Genomic DNA, 22,184 nt, shown 5'->3' with positions numbered 1-22,184 from the left:
GGCCAACAAGACGTAAACAGAAAGTGATGTCTCCAACTTCTGGGTCTCACTCTTAAAGCAATGAGAAGAGCCCTTACTAATCCCTAATTTTCTTTCCTTCCCATGGGCTGAAATGTCCCTGGTTGACATTTTGGAGCTTGTAGAAGAAGGCAGCATCTGGAAGGGTGACAAAACGGCATAGAAGGAGCCTAGACTTCCAAGAACTTCACAGAGCAGAGCCACCAAATAGGCTCAGATTTTTCCAAGAGAAAAATAACTTTCTATCATGTTTAAAATACTGTTACGTTGGGTCACTGGCCCATTCAGCCCATCTTATGATCTAACTCTGACAAGCTTCGAAGGAACAGAGGATATTCTGTGGATCTTAACAGAACATTCCTATGGGGATGCGAGGCTCAGGAGTGAGCATTCTCCAAATGAGGGAACATCAAGAGAAGTGAAATCAAAAAAAAAAAAGAGAGAGAGAGAGAAAGAGAAGTGAGTGCTTCAGGAAAGGGAAAAATCAGGCAAAGAGGCACAAGATGAAACCACAAAGACCCATGAGCATATCAGCATATTTCTCCTGATGTCAAAAGCACACTGGAGACAGTGTGAAAGGATCCACACTAGCCAAATTTGGGCAATGTTAAGTATCAAAAACTTAATACATTATGACACATTGTCAGGGAGAAATAAGTCTATCAAGTTAATAGTCTGACACCACTTTTGACTCTGACTACTGGCATTTTTCAAGTCCCACCAGTCCCCTGCCCCTTCTGCCCCACAACTGAGAAAGCTGATAAGAAAGCTTAGGTAAGTCCTTGGCACTGGCAGAAGCCCACATCAGGCAGGTTCTTGATGTGAACACACAAGAATCTTCACCCAGATCTATTCCCTAATCACAATAAAACCCCAAGGCCAGTCACCCCTTCCTGCTTTCTCAAGTCATTCTCAAATCTACTTGGGAATCTGTTCTGCTCTCACCAGAAAGCCTCATTATGTAAGTAACAAATACACCCACCTGCTGCATTTTTGGCATCATCAGTCTTGACATGAGAACTAAATTTGGGGTGAGGTATAGAAACTACTTCTGCAGGTTGATCACAGTAGGTGAAGGGAAAGTTCTGCATTATTGGAAAATGCCAATAAATCAATAAATATAGAAGGATTGATAGAATTAAAACACAAGTTTGCAACCACCATTATAATAATTCATTCAGGCAAGAAAGGTTAAGAAAGAATATAAAGTCTCAAAGCTATTAAATACAAATGGAGGGTGCTTCCTTTAAAATGAAGAATCTGATGGATACTACCTTATCCGAGTGATCAAATTTAACATCACCAATCGTGGGACAAACTGACATCTTGTGCCTCCTGATAGAACATAGCAAGAATGATATAGCATCACCTATTTTAATATTCCTGCCAAAATGTTAAACTAGAAGTTAATCATAAGGAAATGACCAGTAAACTCAAGTTGAGTATAAGCAAGTATTTAGTGGGGACACTCATGTGTCTGCAACTTATATGTTTCATAAAAAAGATTTTATAGCTATATATAAAATTGTAGAATAAATGTGGCAAAATAACAATTAGCTTATTAAGGTAATGATACGAAATAAAACAAAAACAAATGAAACAAAGGATACTGCCAGGGGCGGAGAAGGGGAGTTTAAGTATAGCTGTCCCCATCAAATCTTGCAACATGCTCTTTTCATAATAAATATTAGCTCTTTTCGTAATAAATATTCTAAATACTGATCTGGCTGGAACTACTGCAATGCTTCGTCATTGGTGCCTGGAGCAATTGAATGCAAAACTATTAGTTAAATGGAAGGACCTCCTCTCCGGACAATGGAAGGGTCCTGACCCATTATTAACTAGCGGTCGAGGATGTGCTTGCATTTTTCCACAAGATGCAGATTCTCCAATTTAGGTCCAAGACAGGTTGATTCGCCATGTTGCAGACCCCCAGACATCCAGTTCCCCCATTGCTTCGATCACAAAAGAGGAGCCCGCCGGAAGGCAAGGCAAGATAAACATCGAGATCCTGGCACGACCGACGGGGCTGCTGCAGCGCGAACTCCAACCAGAAAATAATTCTACTTTATTCTGTTTTGGCTTGTCTACCTTCTCCTTATGTTTTTTCTCTTTACCAACAATTCTGGAAAACTTAATGTACATGTGACTTTCACTGGTGGACCCAATGTAGTGACTTGTGAACAATGCATGCTCTCATTTTGTTTAAACCCTCAATATAATGTTTGCTCTTTGGTAGTGTTACAATGTCCACCTTATCTTATGATGTAACCACTTATTCATATAACTATAGTCTTGCTGTGTTACAACAACTACAAGATTTAATGTGATCGCGACGATTTGTGGGTACTTATTTTAGGAATATCAGCTTTAATAGCAGCAATTACTTCTGTTACTGTGGCAGCAATATCATTGACTCAACCAGTGCATACTGCCCAATATGTTGATGCTATGTCTAAAAATGTCTCTTTAAGTCTAGCAACACAGGAAGTTATAGATAGAAAATTGGAGATGAGAGTAGACGCCTTAGAAGAGGCAATAATGCATATTGGGACTGAGTTACAGGCTTTAAAAGTGAAAATGGCTCTGTCTTGCCACGCTGATTACCGGTGGATATGCGTGACATCTTTAAAGGTAAACAAGACAGATTATGAATGGGAAAAAATCAAAAAACATATCTCAGGTGTTTGCAACAGCTCTGACATTGGCCTGGACTTAGGGAAATTTCATAATCAAATACAGACCCTGGAACACTGTCGACTGGATTTTACCACCGCTGGAGCAGCTAATGACTTATTTCACACCTTCTCTAACTTTACTTCTGGAAAAAACATTCTGTCTAATATCTTTAGTTCTAATTTTGCTTCTCATAATCATTCTTCCTTGTATTGTCAGGATTCTTCGGCAGAACATTCAAAAGCTCGTGACTGAGCTGCATCTGGCTGTTTTAAGAAATAAAAAAGGGGGAGATGCAGGGAGCGAGCTCCGCCCCTGGCAAAGGTCATGAGGAAGGAGGCTTGGCATACGCAAAGGCGGGATCAAGCCTCAGGAGTCTCCCTGGAAATTCTCGAGCAATCTACCCCCACAACCAGAGTCTGCCTACTTTCTGCTTTGTGCCTTCACCCACACCTCTGACTTTACGGGCGGCTGTTCCCCACTACCTCTCTCTGAAAAAAGAGTTAGCTTACAGCTCCAGTTAACAATTCCTGGGTGTGACAGTGTTTCAACCTACAAACTCCCTTGGAAGTCCTCTAGCCTGCCTGAATAGGTTTTTCCAGCCACATGTGATTGCTCAGAGCCTCCAAACTGAGAGGCATGAGATGTTCTAAACTGTCTAAATACAGATTCCTTTGAGCAGTTAAAAGATTGATTAGAAATTGTATTGGTGAAGGGATTTTCACTTGTTGGGCCAATGTTTGCTGCTAAGTTTCCATATCCCTTATCTGCTGTGTCCCTGGCAATGTATTGATTAATATAATTGGTGTAAGTAGTAGCTTTAATGTTTGTAACCTGGGACCCTTGAGTTAATTCTTTTTCTTGTTATAGCCCACCACACCTTTGCTCTGTAGGAATGCAACTTTATCTAATGCTTTTTGGAGGCTGGCGCCTGACTTTAGAATAATCACCTTTAGAGAAAAAGGCCTCCGGGCCAGAAGATGATGCAAATCACCTAAACTTTTGCATATGATAAGTTTGCAGGAAGAAAGCCTGGCTTACTGCATGACTCTACCCCTTCCCCCATTATCCTCTATGCATAACTTAAGGTATAAAAACTACTTTGGAAAATAAAGTGCGGGCCTTGTTCACCGAAACTTGGTCTCACCATGTCGTTCTTTCTCTTACCTTCTGGCTGAATTATTCAGCCTCTTTTCTCCACTGAATTTCCTCACTGAGCTATCCTCATTCTATTACTCTTTATATCCTTAATTAACGTTTAATTAAGCAATTGTTTCCTGATCCTCGCCGACGCCGTCCCCGCTTCGAATTCCCTGGATCCACCAGGGCTGGACCCCGGCAGGATACGCTGGTATGGGGGTCTGTTTACTCCAAAAGAAGCTTCCAGAGGGAAGGTTTGAAAGAGAAAGGACCATGACACTTCACAAACCATCCTGTGTCTGCCTGTTCACAAAACTCTTCTATAGCCATAGCAGGTCCAGGCTCAGAAAAGGGTTTGTGCATATAAATATTTGTAGACGGTCCTAGGATTTGGCCCATCTTCTCTACTCTGGGAAGCAAGGCTCGTGGAGCTCATAGGATCCCATCTGTGGGATGGGGGATGATGTCTATTGCAGATAGGCCTGGTGATCCCATCCTCCTTGATTTTCTACCTCACTCCTCACTTCTTAATCTTCTTGCTTTTTAAGTCTAAATGTTAGTTTTCCTGCAGCTCTGCCCAAGCCCTTCTCTAACTCCTTCTCTCCTTAGAGGAGTCCTTTTACTCCTCCCCCGCAACCACCCAACTCCAGACTTTCATATATTCCATTGCACCTGGGCACATGGATGAAGCATACCATCTCAAACACTGAGACAGGAGGGAGAGGCAAGGCACAACCTTTAAAAGAATGAACAACATAGCTGTTGAGGATATGACAAAAACTAGTTAGAACCTACCAGGCCCAAGATGGCAGAAGATTCTCTTTCCTATAGACCTTGAATCTCTTTAATGTAGTACAATAAGTACTACAATAATGTAGTACAATAATGTATGCTTATTGTACTACATTAACATATGCTAAATGGCACACGCACATCCACCACGACAGTTCATAAAAGGCAAAAACGTGGGCAGTGGCCCAATTCCTGGAAATCCCCACCTCTTCCCCCCAAATAGTTTGAATAATCCTCCTGCTCCTAAGCCTATGAAATTACCCTATGAGCCTATGAATTGCCCATAAAAACTAACCACCCCATATTTGGGGGCTGCTCTCTCCTTCTGAGATGAAGGGCATTCTGCCTATGGAATGTGTATCTCTCTCAATTATCTGCTTTCATTTTACTATGGCTTGCTCTTGAATTGAATTCTTTCCTGTGCAAAACCAAGGACTACTATTTGGTGGCCCATCCCAGGAACTCACCTGGGAACTGATCATCCTCTAGTGTCCTATTTTCCCGCAACATCTTTACAAAGGAAGAGGAAGAAGGTAGTCTTCTCTTCTTCCCTACTTTTCCTTTGATTATAAAAATGTAGCCCACTTATTTCCTGAAGCAGCACCCTCTTGCCTGCTCACCTGTATCCTTCATAAGCATTCTATATTAATAAATCTACTTCTTACCTATCACTTTGCTTCTCGCTCGCTGAATTAATTCCCTCTGACTTGAGACATAAAGAATCTGAGCTTCATTAAGTCCTGAGTGGAGTCCTGTGGTTTCAACATATCCAAAATGGAACCCTCCAATTTTCTTCAACCCTGTTTCTCTCCTGTCTTCCCAACTCAGTAAATGATTCCTCCATCCACTCATCTTTTAAGTTCTTCCTCCAAACTGCAACCTACATCTGTCTACTTGTCACCATCAACTCAGCCACCATCACTCCTTACCTGGAATGCTTCAGTAGCTTCCTAACTCATCACTTGACACTGTTCTTGGGCCCACGGAGTCCATCTTCCTCACAGAAGTCCGAGCAATCTTTTTTTTTTTTTTTTTTAACAGGTAAGTCAGAGCAAATCAGAAGTCACTCTCCTGGCTCAAAACATGTCAAAGTTTCCCCGCTGCTCTTTGAAAATGACTCTTCACCATGAAGATCCTCTACCAGCTCCTGCTCCATTTCTCAGCCTCATCTCATCCCCACCTCACTAGCCTCACAGCGACCTTCTTGTCCAGCCCTCTGCATAACGCAGGCTTTTTCTCTTTCTGGAACGTTCTCTCAGCTGTTCCCAAGGCTGCCTCCTTCTCTTCCAGAACTCACGTGTCCCCTTCCCAGATCTAGATAAAGAAACCTGCTCCGTCAAAGTTTGTCTCGTCTTTTGATTGCCTGTTCTCCTTCTCCTTACACAGTAGAGTGGAAGTGCCCTAGGAGAGTTCACCGCAGGATCTCTCAAGCCCACTAAGCTAGACACTCACACATATTTGTTGAAATAATTCATTAACAGACAGCAATTTTATGTTTTAAAATATCCTGATTTGACCAAAAAAGCTGTCAATTCTGTGTGGGTCATCATTAAAAAAAAGCTTTATAAGTCCTGCTGCTGCTGCTAAGTCGCTTCAGTCTTGTCTGACTCTGTGCGACCCCATAGACGGCAGCCCACCAGGCTCCCCCGACCCTGGGATTCTGCAGACAAGAACACTGGAGTGGGTTGCCATTTCCTTCTCCAATGCCTGAAAGTGAAAAGTGAAGGTGAAGTCGCTCAGTCGTGTCCGACTCTTAGTGACCCCATAGACTGCAGCCCACCAGGCTCCTCTGTCCATGGGATTTTTCAGGCAAGAGTACTGCACTCTTATAAACGGATGCATTGGCCTCAAGTCCCCTAGAACGCAGTTGTAAGGACAGCAGGAGAGGGAGGAAGACGACAACCACTGGCTAGCTGAGTGGCTGAGGGAGAAAACAGATGGAAACAGTCTGGGAAAGCAAACCCAAGGTGCTAAGTTGAGGGCACAGTCCCCCTGGCCGCCATCTTGAGGGGTCACGGCGCAGATACCTCATGGTTGACGAGGCACTGCGGGCGGGCAGTAGTCGCGTCCTCACTGTGTAAAGCTGCACCGCGCTCTAGGCTCGCACCCAATCCGGGCTCACGCGCGCCCAAACCCCGGGCCGCGCTTACCTGCTCCCCCTTCCGGCGCGGGTCATCAGGTGAATGCTCTCCCGGGCCGCAGCGGGATTAGTGCGCGTGCGCGCAGGTGAGCGTCCCGCCCCCAAGCTTGGCCACCTGCCGTCGAAACTTGTGGATTGTTGCCCTCGGGTCGCTCCGGGGCGGGGACGCGCAACCAAGCCATGGAACAGACGTCGGGGACTCGCGAGTCCCGGGCCCGGCCGAGAGAGCGGGACCCAGACCGGCATCCCCGCCCGGAACGAGACCGCCACCCCGAGAGACAGCGGGACAGAGCCGGGGACCGGCACAGGGAGAGAAACGGGGGCGGGCGGAGGGACGGGGACCGGGACAGGGAGAGGAACCGGGAACCTCGCCAGGACAGGCCCAGGGCCGGGGACCATCGCGGCGGCGAACAAAGAGTTTGGGAAAACTCCCGCCAGAGTCGGACGCGGGACGGACCTCGGCGGCCGACCTGGGACGCGGCCCCGCCCCCCTGGCCCGCGACGTTGGAAACCCCGGAGCCACCGCCCCTGCGGAAGGAGGGCCTCGGACGCCGAGGACCCGAAAGGTGAGGTGGGGCTGCGGGGGCCCTGGATCTCGGCCCTGAGGAAGCCTGGGTCTGAGGCCCGCCTGCGGTCCCGACTACTTGTCCTAGGAAGCGGGTTTAGAGAAAGTGCCATTCTTCCCGTTTGAGCTTTTAGAGGTGAGGAAATGGCAACCCACTCCAGTGTTCTTGCCTGGAGAATCCCAGGGACGGGGGAGCCTCGTGGGCTGCCGTCTATGGGGTCGCACAGAGTCAGACATGACTGAAGCGACTTAGCAGCAAGGAGGGAAGGAAGACTTGACAGTGCCCACCACCACACCCTCTCCCCTCCCCCGCACACACACTTCTTGACCTGAACCCGGTTAACAAAGCAGAGACCCACTACCCTTTTCCACTCCCCGCCGCCCCACTCCCCGTTGAAAGTGGAAGGGCCGGTAAAGAAGGTAAAGAAGAAAGGATTGCAGGACCAGAAGGGGAAGGAGTAGGAAGGAGATTAAGTGGGTGGGGTTAATCTGAGGCTCCTCCCTGATACAACCCCCACCCCCCACCACACACACACACAGTCACAGGACTGCCCCCTTGAGGCTTCAGACCCTTGTCCTGTTTTCCAAAACCAGGCCTCCCCGTTCCCTGGAGGTCCAGGCCTAATAAAGTCAGTCCAGTGAAAAGTTAATACCTTAATGTGTAACCCTTTCCAGGGCTATACGCATTTCAAAACCAGACAGCTGGGAGAAGCTAGACTTTTAGCCAAAGAACTGAATGAACTAAAACTCTGCACAGAAGAGCAGAGATTTCCCACATCTTTGTCAGTGAGGTCCTTCTGGGCAGCTTCATTCAAATCCCATGATTGTCTCAGACCTCACCTTCCTGAATGAACAAATTTTGCCATCCCTATCTTTAGAACAGAGTTCCCACAAGGCCTGTGGAGTGACAGCATCATGATGTTTTAGAAGACTTGGTAAGCTGGGAGAGAGGGTTAGGATGGAAGGAAGGAAGGAAAGGCAGTATTCCCAGGCCCCACTCTTTCTCTAGGGAAGTGGTCCTTTTCCCATTGCATGTTCTAACTCCACAAATATTACTGAAAGCCCAGATTAGATGCCAGGAGACAGGCAGGTACTAGAGTGATGATTACCTACTGTTTTTTGCCCTCATCCCTAGGAGGAGTCCAGGCTCCTGTCTGCTATGGGACTTGGAGGCTTTAGCCCAGTCTCTCTCCCAGTTGTGTCCACAAAGCGGGAAAGCTACTATCCTGAGTTTATGTTAAATTATCTAGAACTAATTAGCCAAGGTGTAACAAAGGATGTGCCCTGTTACAGTCACAGGCACTGGTCATTGTTTCCCTACCTAAAGCCAAACTGCGCTGCAACTGCCTGACCTAGGAGACGGAGAAGGCAATGGCACCCCACTCCAGTGCTCTTGCCTGGAAAATCCCATGGGCGGAGGAGCCTGGTGGGCTGCAGTGCATGGGGTCACTAAGAATCGGACAGGACTGAGCGACTTCACTTTCACTTTTCACTGTCATGCATTGGAGAAGGAAATGGCAACCCACTCCAGTGTTCTTGCCTGGAGAATCCCAGGGACAGTGGAGCCTAGTGGGCTGCCGTCCGTGGGGTCACACAGAGTCGGACACGACTGACGCAACTTAGCAGCAGCAGCAGCAGACCTAGGAGAAGCCACAACTTCTTTTTTTAATTTCCTTTTAAAATGGTGTCCTGGGCTCCCTGACCACCACAACCACCACTACCCCTACTAGCCCCAAAGCTAGTGAAGGGAATACTTTTGCTGCTTTTGTTCACAGATAGTTGGTGGTTTAAAATCAAAAGCCATTTATTTGACTCTGCTCCACATAACAAGCATGTATTTAATGGATGGGAGGCAGGGCCAGGAACTACAGAGGTCTACTCAGGATGTCCATAGGACACTGACAAGTAAATAGCCCAATTTGCAGCACATGTGAAATGTGCTGCTCCAGGAGAAACCGATTCAGAGAGAACTGAGCTGGAGCCCTGACTGGACTCTGGAATGTTTGCCGGAGGAGACAGACTCAAAGCTGAGTTCTGGAGAAGGAACTCCAGGCTGTCTCTCACGGTGACACGGTGATCTAGAGGCATGGGAATGCAGATCATCTTTTAGGGCAGGGAGAGGGGCAGTTCACTATGGCTGGGTCTGTAAAAGTGAGATTGTGAGTGGAGAGTGATGAACAAGGGCCCTCCGGCACTGTGCTTAAAGTTTGGACTTTATGGATTTGAACCCAAAAGGTACATGATGAGATCTGTGTTCTATAAGAATCCCTGGAGCCCGGGTAGTAGAATGCAGCCCCCACCATTCACCACAGAATCTTGGACAAAAGCCCAAGATGTGCTGGATAAAGTGATGGGGAAGGTTGGGAGTAGGGGATGAGGAGAAGGGGCAGAATAGAATATGCCAGGGCTGTCAGAAGAAGAGGGAGAGCTATGATGTACAAAGTTGTCTATACCACCAGAACCTAGAGAATTACTGCTGATTCACCTCTTTTCAAAGTAACAAGGGAAGGAAGAGAATCCCAGCCTGGACATCAGTCTTTTGAATGCAAACTAGTATTGAAGAGAGCCCATCCTCAATGAACTGAAAAGCTCCCCCAAGTGGTTCCCAGCTACCTGTTCAATAGCCACCCTCCCTTTTCCCCAGCAGGCCAACAAGCCAGCATGAGAGGTGGGGCTCAGAATTACTGGGATAAGTGATGTACTTAGCAGAATTGGGCCAAGTGTTTGAACACCCTTTGGAACCACTAAGCCAGAAAATTCTCTGGAGTATGAAAACTGTGGCAGATTTTCTGTTCTGTGCATTCTTTAACCTCTGGGCCCAGCATGAGGTGTCCAGAGTTCTAATACTGAACAAACTATTGAATTTGAAGCCTGCTAATGGCCATGTATGTGTTTGGTTATAGTGAACCCACTTCAGGGAGATACCCACTCTCGAACCCCCGGCCTGGACTACAGGAAGTGGTATATTACCAGTCAGAGGCTGAAGGGCTCCTGGAATGCCACAAGTGCAGATACCTGTGCACCGGGAGAGGTGAGCCATTTTGAAGGCAGACCATTTACTTACCTTTGGTGGTGGTCCTGGAAGGGGTCCAAGCTGGTGGGGCAAAAATTCAAGCAGACCTCCCTTTTGGTTTCCTAGCATTTTTGTTTTCATACCCGCATGAGGATCACATGTTTTAAAAAAACAAAAAACAGGTGGCCGGGTTTCCCATGTTTCTTCTTGGACATGCCTAGGGGTGATGAGGCAGCCATGCCTGCAATGTTCAGGCTGCAGATGGACCTCCAGGCAGAGCCAGCTCTGAGATGCCAGCTGCCAGAGTGGGGCTCATCAGGCAAGGTGGTCAGAACTAGAGAGGGAAGATGACCTGGAGATGGCAGACAGGTTGAGCTCATGCCACAGGACAGGAGATCTGATGCCCAAACATGCCATCATGGCTTTTAAATGTTGTTGACTGAAACCCACAGTAAGAAATACACACACATCATGAACCAACTTCTATCCTGTTCTGTGTTATTAATAAACCAAAAAACACACTTAAGGGACTTCCCTGGTGGTCCACTGGCTAAGACTTCCACTCCCAGTACAAAGGACCTGGGTTCAAACCCTGGTCAGGGAACTAGATCCCATATGCTGCAACTAAGGGTTTGCATGCTGCAATAAAGACTGAAGATCCTGCGTGCCACAACTAAGACCCGGCACAGCCAAATAAATAAAGGTAAAATAAAATATTTAAAAAAAAAACATACTTCTTAGAATCCACAGTTTGAAGAACTGTGATTTTAAATAATATCATGTGTCAGCTCCAAATGTGGTTTTCCAGAGTTCCCATCCTAGCACCAGGCTTGGCCTTGCCAACAATGAAGAAAATCAGGTTTGTCAGGGTGAGTCCTTATGGCTCACATGATTTGGTGAGAAATTTACCTCAGCTGCCTATGATTAAGAGGGGAAAACTTCTCAGCCTGAGGGGGAGAAATCATGAAACTTACACCTGAAAGTATCCCTTGGAATGATTACAGTGAGATACACTGTCATAGGATTACGTAGAACTCTTATTGAAGAGCTCTAGGTAATCTGGGTACAAGAATCCTTACTCTAGTTTACATATGTTGGCACACCCCATTGCTTTTAATTCTCTCAACAACTCCTGAGGCTCAGAGAGGTACAGTAAGTTATACAAAGTCACACAGCTGTGAAGTGGAAGAGCTGGAATTGAAACTTAGAGCCTAACGCTAAGGCCTGATATGGTTTATGTGCTTGACCTTCTTTACTTGATGATATAAATAGTAGGAACAAGCCAGAGGCTGTTTAACAGGTTTCTTTCTAGAGGTATTCTTCTTTGGTGATTGATTTACCAAGAGAGAGGAGAGGGCCGAGCTTGAGGCCCCTGATTTAGCTTTGATTGCTTCTGGTTATTTGGCTTTGGGCCTAGAGGTTGGGTTTCTGAGTCAAGATAGTGAAAGGATGGCTCAGCAGTCAGAAGCTAACAAATGAGAGCTTATAAAGATCTCTGGACACACAGAGACCCGTATATACACACAACATTGTATTGTTTTGAGAGCAGCAGTCATTGAACACCAGGAACTTGTCTCAGCAGGAAAGGCACACCTGAGTAAAGGTCCCCTGAAGAATTTCAGCCTTGTCTTAGATCTTCTGTGACTTCTTTTCCTTATCGGTGAAATCACGTCCTCCTCCCCCGGCATACGGGCAAAGAGGGGAGGCAGCTGTGGCTCTGACTTCTTAGGGAGACCCTGCAGTTTGGGCTGAGTCACCCTTAGGAAGTTCAGTGGAACACTGACAAAAAGAGATAAGCCCTGAATTCACGGTTTGGGGCAAGACTCCTCAGCTACCAAAATCTTTAAAGGCTGAGGATAAAGATCAGATAATAAGCAAGTACAAATATTACATGTGCATATCAGATCACTAGGAATCCTGTGTGTATAGGTTGTGCTATGGGTTTATTATTTGGAGGGATGATGAGGAGTTACAGGTTCCCTGGGAAGGAGATACATCACCTGCTCTCCTCCTGGCTCCCTCCGATTTGCATTTGGGGCAGCTTCTCCTTTCCCTTTTTGTCCCTTTCCTCTTCCTTTAGACCTCTGTTGCTTAAATCATAATGGAAAATATCATAAGAGGGAAATTAGGCCAGTATAACAAGGAAAGTGGGTGTGTGTGTTTTTAAATGTAATGTTTGCATTCAGCTTGCAGCCTTACTTGCAAACCATCCTTTAAAATTTAATTTCTCTCTCCAAATGTTATAATCTCTATAGTCAGTGGTGGTGTCTGTCATTCAGAGCCTAGAGGTTTAGTTCTGAGATGGCTTCTTACTGCCTATGGAATTGACTTGTGACCATGCTGAAAAGGTTCAGGGGGACAGTTGTGGAGATTTTGCTCCTCAACTTGCTTTCTCAGTACCCCATTACCCTTGCATTCTCAATATCCTTACCCAGTGCTTATGGGACTGAGCCTATGTCAAGATTTCAAACCATGGCTAACTCAAAGAGTGTTAACTCATTAACAGATCTGAAATATTCAGCCAGAATCAGAGGAATGAATGACCTGAAGTGCATAACTGCTGCTTAAGAGAGAGGTGCTGACTCAGTGAGCCAGATCCTTTAAGGGGCAAGTAAGGCCTAGAGAGGCTCTGGGCTTTTATTTTTAAAAACGTATTACCAGACATCTCCCCTATCCCTGGTCATTGTTTTCTGGTTCTATTTAAAGCTACAACAGGAATGAGTTTGTGGAGCCTCTCCAAACTCTATTAGGAAATACATAGTATATATCTGCTCCCATATAGCAACACACTGCGAAAAGCCTAAATATCCTTTACATCGCAATTATTTAAATTCATCATGGCATCCTATAATCCTTTAATAATATATTTATATTTGCTATGGTAGAAAAACTGTTCACACTATATTAAGTGAAAAAATGGGTTATATAATAGTAGAGAGAAGAGAACCCTATTCTTACTTAAAAACAAATAAACAGCAAAAATTATGCACATGTGGCAGGGAAGTCCAAAAGAAAAAAATGGTAACAGTGGCTTCTCCAGTTTTATTGATTGGACTTTAGATCATTTTTATATTTCTGTTTCATCTAGATTTTCTTTCTTTCTTTTTTTTACCATCCTTGTGTGTTACTTTTATAATTAAATAAAACAGTAATGTCATTTGCATTTTGGAGGGGGAATGGCAGAGTGTAAACATAATACTTGAGAGTGCTTGGTTTCACTTAGCGAATGTGCAAGTGTAGCACACCTTCATGCTTAGACCACCTGGTGTTTGCTGTTCAGCTGACTCTTTGGGACCCCATGGACTATAGACCAGCAGGCTCCTCTGTCCATGGGATTTTCCAGGCAAGAATATTGGAGTGGGTTGCCACATCCTTCTCCAGGAGCTCTTCCCAACTTCCAGGGATCAAACTCATGTCTCCTGCACTGGCAGGCAGATTCTTTACCACTGAGCCACCAGGGAAACCCTAGACCAACTGGACCCAGGCCCAAAATCTGGTTCTGAAAAAGCCAGGGAGATGCAACAGCCTGATCCTATAGTCATCTGACCCATAGAACCATGCCAGCACATACAACTCCCAGCTTTGTATTATGAAGAGAAAAAGAAGCCATACACAAAAGAGCACATAACTGTATGATTCCATTTGCATGAAATTCGAGAAAGACAAACCTAGTTTCTAATGGCAGAGAGCAGATCAGTGGTGGCCTGAGGAGGAGGGCGAGGTATTGACCCCAAAGGGTTTTAGGGAACTTTCTGGAAGGATGAAAACAGTCTATATCTTGATTATGATTACATGGCATACACATTTGTCAGACTCTATCAAGCTGTGGGCTTAATGTGGGTCATTTTGTTGTATATAAGGTATATCACAATAAAACTGACTTTAAGGAAAGCAGCCAGGTTTGGTAGAAAAGCTGGAGCTCTTTGATTGTCCAGCCAAGGATCCTGAAAAAATCCAGCTCTGGGAAAGTATCACAGCCCAGATTTGCTCTTTGAAAGTGAAAGTGCTAGTGGCTCAGTCATGTCTGGCTCTTTGCGATGCCATGGACTGTAGCCCACCAGGCTCCTCTGTCCATGGGATTCTCCAGGCAAGAATACTGGAGTGGGTTGCCATGCCCTCCTCCAGGGCATCTTCCCAACTCAGGGATCAAAGCCAGGTCTCCTGAATTGCAGGCAGATTCTTTACCATCTGAGCTACTACTTCTTGAATTAAAGTCTAAGAACATTAAGTTATGTTTTACTGTTTAATTATATTTCAGTAATTAATTAACTTAATCTTTCCTATCTCTGGTACTTGTGAACCGCAATTAATATTTTGATGGATAACTTCCATGCTTTTTTCTGACTTAATTATAATTTTTAAGCACTATGTTATAATCTTTTTCAAATGTGGAGAAGTTTCCTCTTCCAAACTGAAAGAAAGTCTCTCAGTTGTGTCTGACTCTTTGCAACTCCATGGACTATACAATCCATGGAATTCTCCAGGCCAGAATACTGGAGTGGGTAGCCTTTGCCTTCTCCAGGGGACCTTCCCAACCCAGGGATCAAACCCAGGTCTCCCACATTGCAGGTGGATTCTTTACCACCTGAGCCACAAGGGAAGCCCAGGAATACTGGAATGGGTAGCCTATCCCTTCTCCAGCAGATCTTCCTGACCCAGGAATCAAACTGGGGTCTCCTGCATTGCAGGTGGATTCTTCACCAGCTGAGCCACAAGGGAAGCAAGTTGAAGATGGCCACAAAACATCTAAAGAGGACATAACTATTTTTTCAGCCTTTGTGGCAGGGCAGGGCTACGGCAGAGAATCTTCTTGCCTTCCATAAACAACACCTTTCTTCCTGCTCCCTGGCCTGACTTCTCCCCTCATCGTCCTGCAGCCACTTGGACCGGCTGCTTTGCTGTTTTTAGGGTTACCCTTTTCAGTCCAAAGTACCTCTGACATAATTTCTGGAGGCCACGGCTCCCTGCTACCATCTAGTGCTAATCCTGCAGCTTTGGCTGCTCAGGCCTTCCAAGGGGCAGAAGAAGGAGCTGGCTCTGGCATGAGCTGCCACGGGGAAGATAAGCCTTGAGGTGGAAGTCTTCAAGTGTAAAACAGCATCTCTCAAAATGGTAACACGCCCTTCTTTTGCAGCCTGCTGCCAAATGCTGGAGGTTCTCCTGAACTTGCTGATCCTGGCCTGCAGCTCTGTGTCTTACAGTTCCACGGGGGGCTTCACGGGCATCACCAGCCTGGGGGGAATTTACTACTACCAGTATGGAGGGGCTTACAGTGGTTTCAGTGGTGCTGACGGGGAGAAAGCGCAGCAGTTGGACATTCAGTTCTACCAGCTAAAGCTGCCCACGGTCACTGTGGCGATGGCCTGCAGCGGAGCCTTCATGGCCTTCTGCTGCCTCCTCCTCATCCTGGGCGTTCTGCGGGTGCCATGGCACTGCCCCCCATTGCTGGTGATTGAAGGTGTGCTGCACATGCTTATTGCCGGGGCATACATCCCGGCCTTGTACTTCTATTTCCACAACCTCTCGGCTGCCTACGCCTCTCCCGTGTGCAAGGAGAGGGAGGCGCTGTACCAGAGCAAAGGATACAGTGGCTTCAGCTGCAGTTTCCATGGGGGAGACATTGGTGCTGGAATCTTTGCTGCCCTGGGCATTGGGGTCTTTGCAGTGGGGGCCGCGCTGGCCATCAGGGGTTACCAAAAGGTCAGAAAGCTGAAGGAGAAGCCTGCAGAAATGTTGGCGTTTTAGGCTTTTTAAAACATTCTGCCAAACTTGGGTGATGGAAGTTACTCTGAACTACCGTCTTCCGTGGAATGCTTTGTTGTAGAACTTGCCAGCCCTCAGGAGGTAAACAGTCCAGCTTTGGTTTGCTGGGCCGAATTCCAGGGTACTTGAAACAGCACCACTTGATGTAATAAACCCTGGTTCTGGAGCTCTCTGTTGGTGAGGGACTGACCAAAATGACTTTAAAAAACAAAGATGAAAATAAAACAATAAAAACACACCAAAACCAGAGCCTAGGAGCCACAAGGAAAAGGCATGTGCTGTGGCAAAATGCACTCTTGATTGAATAAAGGCAGATAACCAAGGGTACTTGAAGAACCTTATCCTCAATGTGCATGAAAAGCCACATAGACATGAAAAAACATTTCAGCCTTAAGTCCTCTAAACACAGCTGTCTCAAGCAGATTAGCCTCAAACTTTTTCCTCACTGAACTCTAGGTTCTTCACTTCCTTAATGCTCTGGGTGAGGGCGGGTGGGGATACTGGGGAGACCACTTCTGTGAGATTTAAGTTGGAGGAGACGTGGGCTGAAGAAGGAGGAATCAGATTATTTTACTGGGTTGCAAAAGAGGTTTTCTAACAAGCCCCCTTACAATGGCCTTGAAAGCTCAATACGTTTTTTGTACCTCTTGTAAATGTACCATTGTACAACAGATTCAACTCGACAACCAGAATTTAGGATCCATCCAGAATCAAAGAATGTAAAATCTTTCCCAGCAGAAGAATGCAACTTTTGGCCAGACAACCTCATGGGTTCTTACTGCATGTTAAATTAGGACTTATAGCCCATTATAATATATTCTTGGTACAAGTGAATATGTTCTTTGCTTTATGTGACACCAATAAAAATCCAAAGAAAAAATTTTGATTTGGAGGTGATGGTTCTCTTTACATTTATAATATTATTTCCTTACTTGGCACATTTAAAAGGTGAGTTCCATTTGGGTTTACAAAAGGAAATACATATATTTGCTTGTATATGATTAGAAAGCTTCTTGAAGAATATATAAGAAAGTATTAACAGTATTTGCTTTTGGAGAAGAGTTTTAATTTGATTAGCCACAAAAGCAGCCTCACCCAAAAAAGATGCTATTTTACAACAAAAATCTATTTGTTTCAGGTTTCATTTCCCTCTACAGCTTATCCCTAACTGCTGGCTCTAGTGGTGGTTGTGGTTTAATTACTAAATCCTGTCCAATTCATGGCTACTCCATGGACTGTAGCCCACCAGGCTCCTAGTAGGCCACCCTTTTCTTTTCTCCTGATGTCTGAATCTTTCTGCACTAACCGCATGCTTGGAGATACTTGAACCTGTTCATTGTTTTCAGCAAAGCCAGGTAGGCCAGTGCTCTGAGTAATACCCAGTGGCCATATTTCTTCATCATTGGACCCGGCAACAGACCGTTATTCCTCTTGCTTGTTGTAGTCAATGGAGTGATTGACAAGATCCAGATATAGTCCATTCCAGGCTGGCAGATATGTGCTCTGTGTATTATGACTTCTCTGTCCCAGAAGGAGAGGTTCAGGCTGCCCACATCTTGTATTAACACAGCATTCCTGCTTCCCTTCAGAGGGTGAGAGATTAATTGCATGCAGAAGGAAAACCAAGGCAGAGAAAGGTATGGTTAGGGGAGATAGCTACTCTCCATGAATTAGAATGATCTCTGGGTCAGTTCGCTGTAGGGAGAGAGAAGCCAGTAGTTTATGGTGCCTGGGGTAGGAGTATGCAGTTCTGGCCTGATGTTATTTTCAGATTTAAATTAGAGGAATGTAGCTTCTCAGCTCTCAGAGTCCTTAATTATTGCTACTTCTGTCCTGTGGACCTCCTTGGAATTTGTGTGGGCCCAGCAGGAGATAGAATCAGCAAGCCCAGTAGCTGTTGCCTAAGTACTGTAGACACACTGGTGTTTAGCTGCTCAGTTTATAAACACTGTGGTACCCCTTTGTGTATTAGAGGGTTTTTCTGATTTCTGGAATTCATGCTTTTCATAAGCTTGTCCCATTTCCTAAATTACTCTTACTAATCCTCTTTCATTTTATAAATGTTACTGGGTAGCATCACCGTCCACTTGCATAACATTTTACGATTTTCCAGGTATTTTCACATACTTGCTTTCATCTGAGCCTCACCCCAGCCCTGTGGGATAAGACAGACAAAAGAAGGCATTACCTTCATTTATTTGTCAGATGAAGTATCTGAGGCTTAGAGCCAATGAGGGGCACAGTCACAAGGCAGCAAAGAGCGGGGAAGTGAGCCGGCACTCCCACTCTAAGTTCTTATGCCTCCTCTTTGTTTTCATCCCTGACACCTGAGGGAATCACAGGAGACCTTCTCCCAGGAATACACCTCATGAGAGGCTGAGGTCCCCTTCAAGGAGAAGTGAAAGGTGACTCTGGACAAGACAACGTTTATCTCCATTCACCTGCTGGTGTCTCCTGCCTCGTGGTATTTGTGGGTTCCTTAAACTTGGAAGAACCCCCCAGGTGAACAGGCTAGGTATCCAGCAATAGGATCCTGGTTGAGTAGATTGGTCCACCCACAGGTGGGGTTGGAGGCCACGTCACAGGGCATGGGGACCCTGTCGGAGCTGATCTGAAAACATCTGTAGGAATGAGTGAAAAAAGCACGATGCAGAGCAGTGTGTGTGGTGTCCCAATGACACTCGCAGGGGAAGGTGGGGGGATGAAATTCAGACTTGAATGTTTTTATTTGCATAAAGGAATGCTGGAAAGTTGTATTAGAAAACACTGAAAGTGGTTGGGGGTAGAAAACGGTGGACAGTGACATGGGTGAATTTTTTTTCAGTTTACAACCTTTTATGTCACTTCTATTATTTTAAAACCTTAAAATTTGAAATAATTATACATTCACGGAACACTGCTAATACAGCACAGTACTGCACTGCATGGCATGAACTCGGTTTATCCCAATGGTGACTGTAGTACAGTATCACAACCAGGAAACTGCTAATCTTCAGAGCTTTTGTTTAGGATTTGACCAGTTTTATATGCGCTCGAATCTGTGTGAGTGTAGGTCTCTGAGGTTTTATCGCACGTGCAGATTCGTGTGAGCACCACCACAGTCAGTTGCAGAACTACCCCATCATCAGGTGTCTCTCTGGCTCCCCCACTCACAGTCCCACCCCTCCCGTCCCCCACCCCCACTCATCCCCATCCTCCGACAACCATGAATCTGTTCTCATTTTGAGACTGTTATGTAAATGGAATCATACAGTATGTAACCTTTAGAGTATGGCTTTTTCTTTTTTCCACTCATTATGAATCCCTTGAGATCCATCCGAGCTGTTCTGAGTATCAACTGCTCGTTCCTTTTCACCGCTGAGTAGAGTTTCCCCTTGGGAGGGCTGTACCAGCTTGTTTAACTGTTCGCCCATTGGAGGGCATTTGGGTTTGCTCTGACATCCATGTACATGTTTTTGTGTAGACCTAGGTTTTCATTTCTTTAGGATGAATGCTCAGGGGTACAGGTTGCAAAGTCACATGGTTAAGTGTATGTGTAGTTTGCCAAAACTTTTTCCACAGTGGCATTTTGATTTTTCAAACACAAGTGCTAAAACAAAATAAAAAACGGGGACTTCCCTGGAGGTCCAGTGGTTAAGACTCCGTGCTTCCACTGTAGGAGGCATGGATTTGATCTCTAGTCAGGAAAGTTCTACATGCCACATGGTGTAGCCAAAAAGAAAGCACCCACCCCCCCAAGATGAACCAAAAAACCCCCCAAAACCAAGGATGTTAATGTTGAATCTGTGTCCTCACAATCAGCTCACCGATGTTATTTCTCTTGTCTGACCTAGGGAGTTTTCCTGGGTGAGTGATCAGCGCTAAATCCCCCATCTCTCTCCTCCTAGGTGTGATACAGATAGTGGAGGTGATACTGAATGGGATGGTTCTCATGTGTATCGTGGCCTCCTACTTTGTCCTGGCCGGATTCAGCGCCAGCTTTGCCAGCGGCGGCGGCTTTGGGAACAACTATTACTCGCCATTTGAGGGCACCGAGCTGGAGCAGGTTCGGCAGCTGGACCAGCAGTACACAATCCTCCGGGCACCCCTGATATACGGCGGCGTGGCTGTTTCTCTGGGGCTCGGTGTCCTCACCTTGGGTGTTTTACTCCAAGGAGCCAAAAGTCTACACAAACTGCCGGGGAAGTGGCTCCTCCTGGAGGCTGCCTTCAGCCTCCTGGCGGCAGTGGGCTACTGCGTGGGCATCAGCATTTACCTCCACGCAGCCTTGCAGATCAATGCCACAGACACTTGCAGGACAAGAGAGAGGGTCTATGCCCGCAAGGGTCTCACCTGGATGAACTGCCAGCTGGCAGGCACTGATGGAGCAGCTGCCACCTTTGCTTGTCTTCTGGTGGTGATGTATGGCGCCAGCGTGGTGCTGGCCCTGCGGAGCTACCGAGAACAGAAGCAGTACAAGGACAGCCAGGAACAGCAGAGAAATTACAATGATGCACCAGAATACGTGTGGTCTGGAGTACTCTGAGATCCACTGGAACCTAAAGTCAACCCATCTTGTTTCTCTCAAAAAGATGGGTCCATTAAAATCACACTTTACACGGATGTGGTTTTCACATATTTGATTTCATACATGCTCCCTCTGGAACCAATACAAAGCTAGATGATCGTCCCATTTTTCTATCCATGACTTTGTTGGCTGAGAGCGTGCAAAAAATACCTCTACCTTTACTACAAAGAGAAACATTAGGAAGTCTGCATATATGCTTATGGTTTGGCTTTCTTGCCAAATGGTAAGGTAATAATAATAGCTTAAATATTAGCCAGAGGAATTCTGAAAGATGAAAATAACACGTCAGGCAGTAGCAGGCAGTAGAAGTATCTTGCCTGTCTGAACTAAAGTCATTAAGAAAAACATGCCATTTCCCCCTGTATATGATCCCAGGGGAGTGATTTTAAAGCCTTTGTGTGGTTAGATTTCAAACGAGTAATTCCATTCTGACTCTCTCCCTAGAAGAAAAATCTCCTGCCCCCTAGATAAGATAGTGTGCCATGACCCCCAGAAGCCTTCCTCTGTTAGAGATGGGGGGCTGGATCCCTGATACCTGAAGGCAAGTGCTTTTAGCATGCATGGTCCTCCTCAGGATTCCTGTGTTAGGGCTCAGAGAAGATGGTTTTTGCTACCTTTCCAGGTTAGTTTCTTTCTAAAGTTATTTGATTGGAATTCACTTTCCTGGAAGATTTTATCATTTCCTGAAATATGAGGCCTCCAAACAGTGAGAAATAATTCATAAACTTCTTAAAACATGTTATACAGCTGAATGCAAAGATAAAGCAGATGATTTTCCTGGAATATACAGGTATATTGGAGGCATCTTTATTTCTGCATCCCTTCCACTGCCCTACAGATTAGGCCTTCAAAGGTTAATTATCAATTCTTCATGATCCTGAATTGTTTCCATAATGTAACAATTCATTAACACAGAATCTCAAAAATAAAGTTCTTTTGATAATTTTAATCTAAAGTTTTATAGCTGTTCTTATACTTTACAACTAGTCTCAGATATTCAGTTCGTGTGGGATGCAACTAGAAATGTTATTATGTAGTTTTTTTTCTAGTTGCCATCTTTTTTCCTAACTTATTTTCATGAGATTAAATAAATTCAAACCGAATTTTTAGTACATTTCTAAAAACAGAAAGTTTGACATAAATCTCAGACTGTCTATACAGTTCGAAATCAGCCAACATAAGCCTGTTTCAACATATGCCAAAATGACCATGAAAACAACTGTCAACATCATCTCCTCTGACATGGTTGGACATTTTTACTCTGCATGTTTGCTAGCTCTTCTCCCTGGAATATACCATCTTTCCTCTCACCTCTTAAATCCGTCCTACTCTTAATTCTTGTAAAACCTATCCCAGGCGAAGGATCAAAACTAAACCTCGTACAGAAACGGGGGGAAAAAATCTAGATTATACTTTTACAAAAAGTAAAGCTTGGAGGAAAACAATCAACTAGAAGTCCACACTGTGACCTTAAAATACAAACACCTATGCCACAGAATGAAGCTTCCGC

General features: G+C 45.3%; 2 protein-coding genes across 7 annotated transcripts in view; one reads left to right on the top strand and one right to left on the bottom strand.

Moving 5' to 3' along the window:
• Positions 1-6,905, bottom strand: part of TAT (tyrosine aminotransferase) — a 54,091-nt gene extending 47,186 nt beyond the window's left edge. The window contains exon 1 of one of the 4 annotated variants that reach the window (XM_086351630.1): positions 6,777-6,905. The gene's annotated coding sequence lies outside the window, so the exon portion shown is untranslated. Of the gene's footprint in view, positions 1-6,653 lie in introns of all 4 variants that reach the window. The other 3 variants (XM_086351628.1, XM_086351629.1, XM_086351627.1) reach the window with 3 other exon arrangements.
• A 22-nt stretch (positions 6,906-6,927) lies between these two features.
• MARVELD3 (MARVEL domain containing 3) lies at positions 6,928-21,623 on the top strand. Of its 3 annotated transcripts, none has more exons than XM_086351669.1 (3): positions 6,928-7,332; positions 10,235-10,362; positions 19,995-21,623. In XM_086351669.1, exons 1-3 carry the CDS (start codon positions 6,947-6,949, stop codon positions 20,630-20,632), a joined length of 1,152 nt encoding a protein of 383 aa, XP_086207795.1. In that variant the 5' UTR covers positions 6,928-6,946; the 3' UTR covers positions 20,633-21,623. The 3 variants fall into 3 exon arrangements, with proteins under 3 accessions (XP_086207795.1, XP_086207796.1, XP_086207797.1); XM_086351670.1 differs by lacking the exon at positions 19,995-21,623 and adding an exon at positions 15,479-16,358; XM_086351671.1 differs by lacking the exons at positions 6,928-7,332; positions 19,995-21,623 and adding an exon at positions 15,033-16,358 and having other exon boundaries at positions 10,233-10,362.
• The last annotated feature ends 561 nt before the right edge of the window (positions 21,624-22,184 follow it).

The sequence above is a fragment of the Bos grunniens genome, chromosome 18 (assembly GCF_055505025.1).
Source record: "Bos grunniens cultivar Pamir isolate PY7600 chromosome 18, Bosgru_T2T1.0, whole genome shotgun sequence".
Taxonomy (NCBI): Eukaryota; Metazoa; Chordata; class Mammalia; order Artiodactyla; family Bovidae; genus Bos; species Bos grunniens.
Note: the sequence above shows the minus strand (reverse complement) of the source record. Positions and strands in the feature narration are given on the sequence as shown.

What these genes read in the sequence shown, in the direction of transcription:
- MARVELD3 (XM_086351669.1), top strand. Translation starts at nt 6,947, where the DNA reads ATGGAACAGACGTCGGGGACTCGCGAGTCCCGGGCCCGGCCGAGAGAG. An exon ending in GGACGCCGAGGACCCGAAAG is followed by an intron (nt 7,333 to 10,234) that starts GTGAGGTGGGGC and finishes GTTTGGTTATAG; the next exon opens with TGAACCCACTTCAGGGAGAT. An exon ending in ATACCTGTGCACCGGGAGAG is followed by an intron (nt 10,363 to 19,994) that starts GTGAGCCATTTT and finishes CTCTCCTCCTAG; the next exon opens with GTGTGATACAGATAGTGGAG.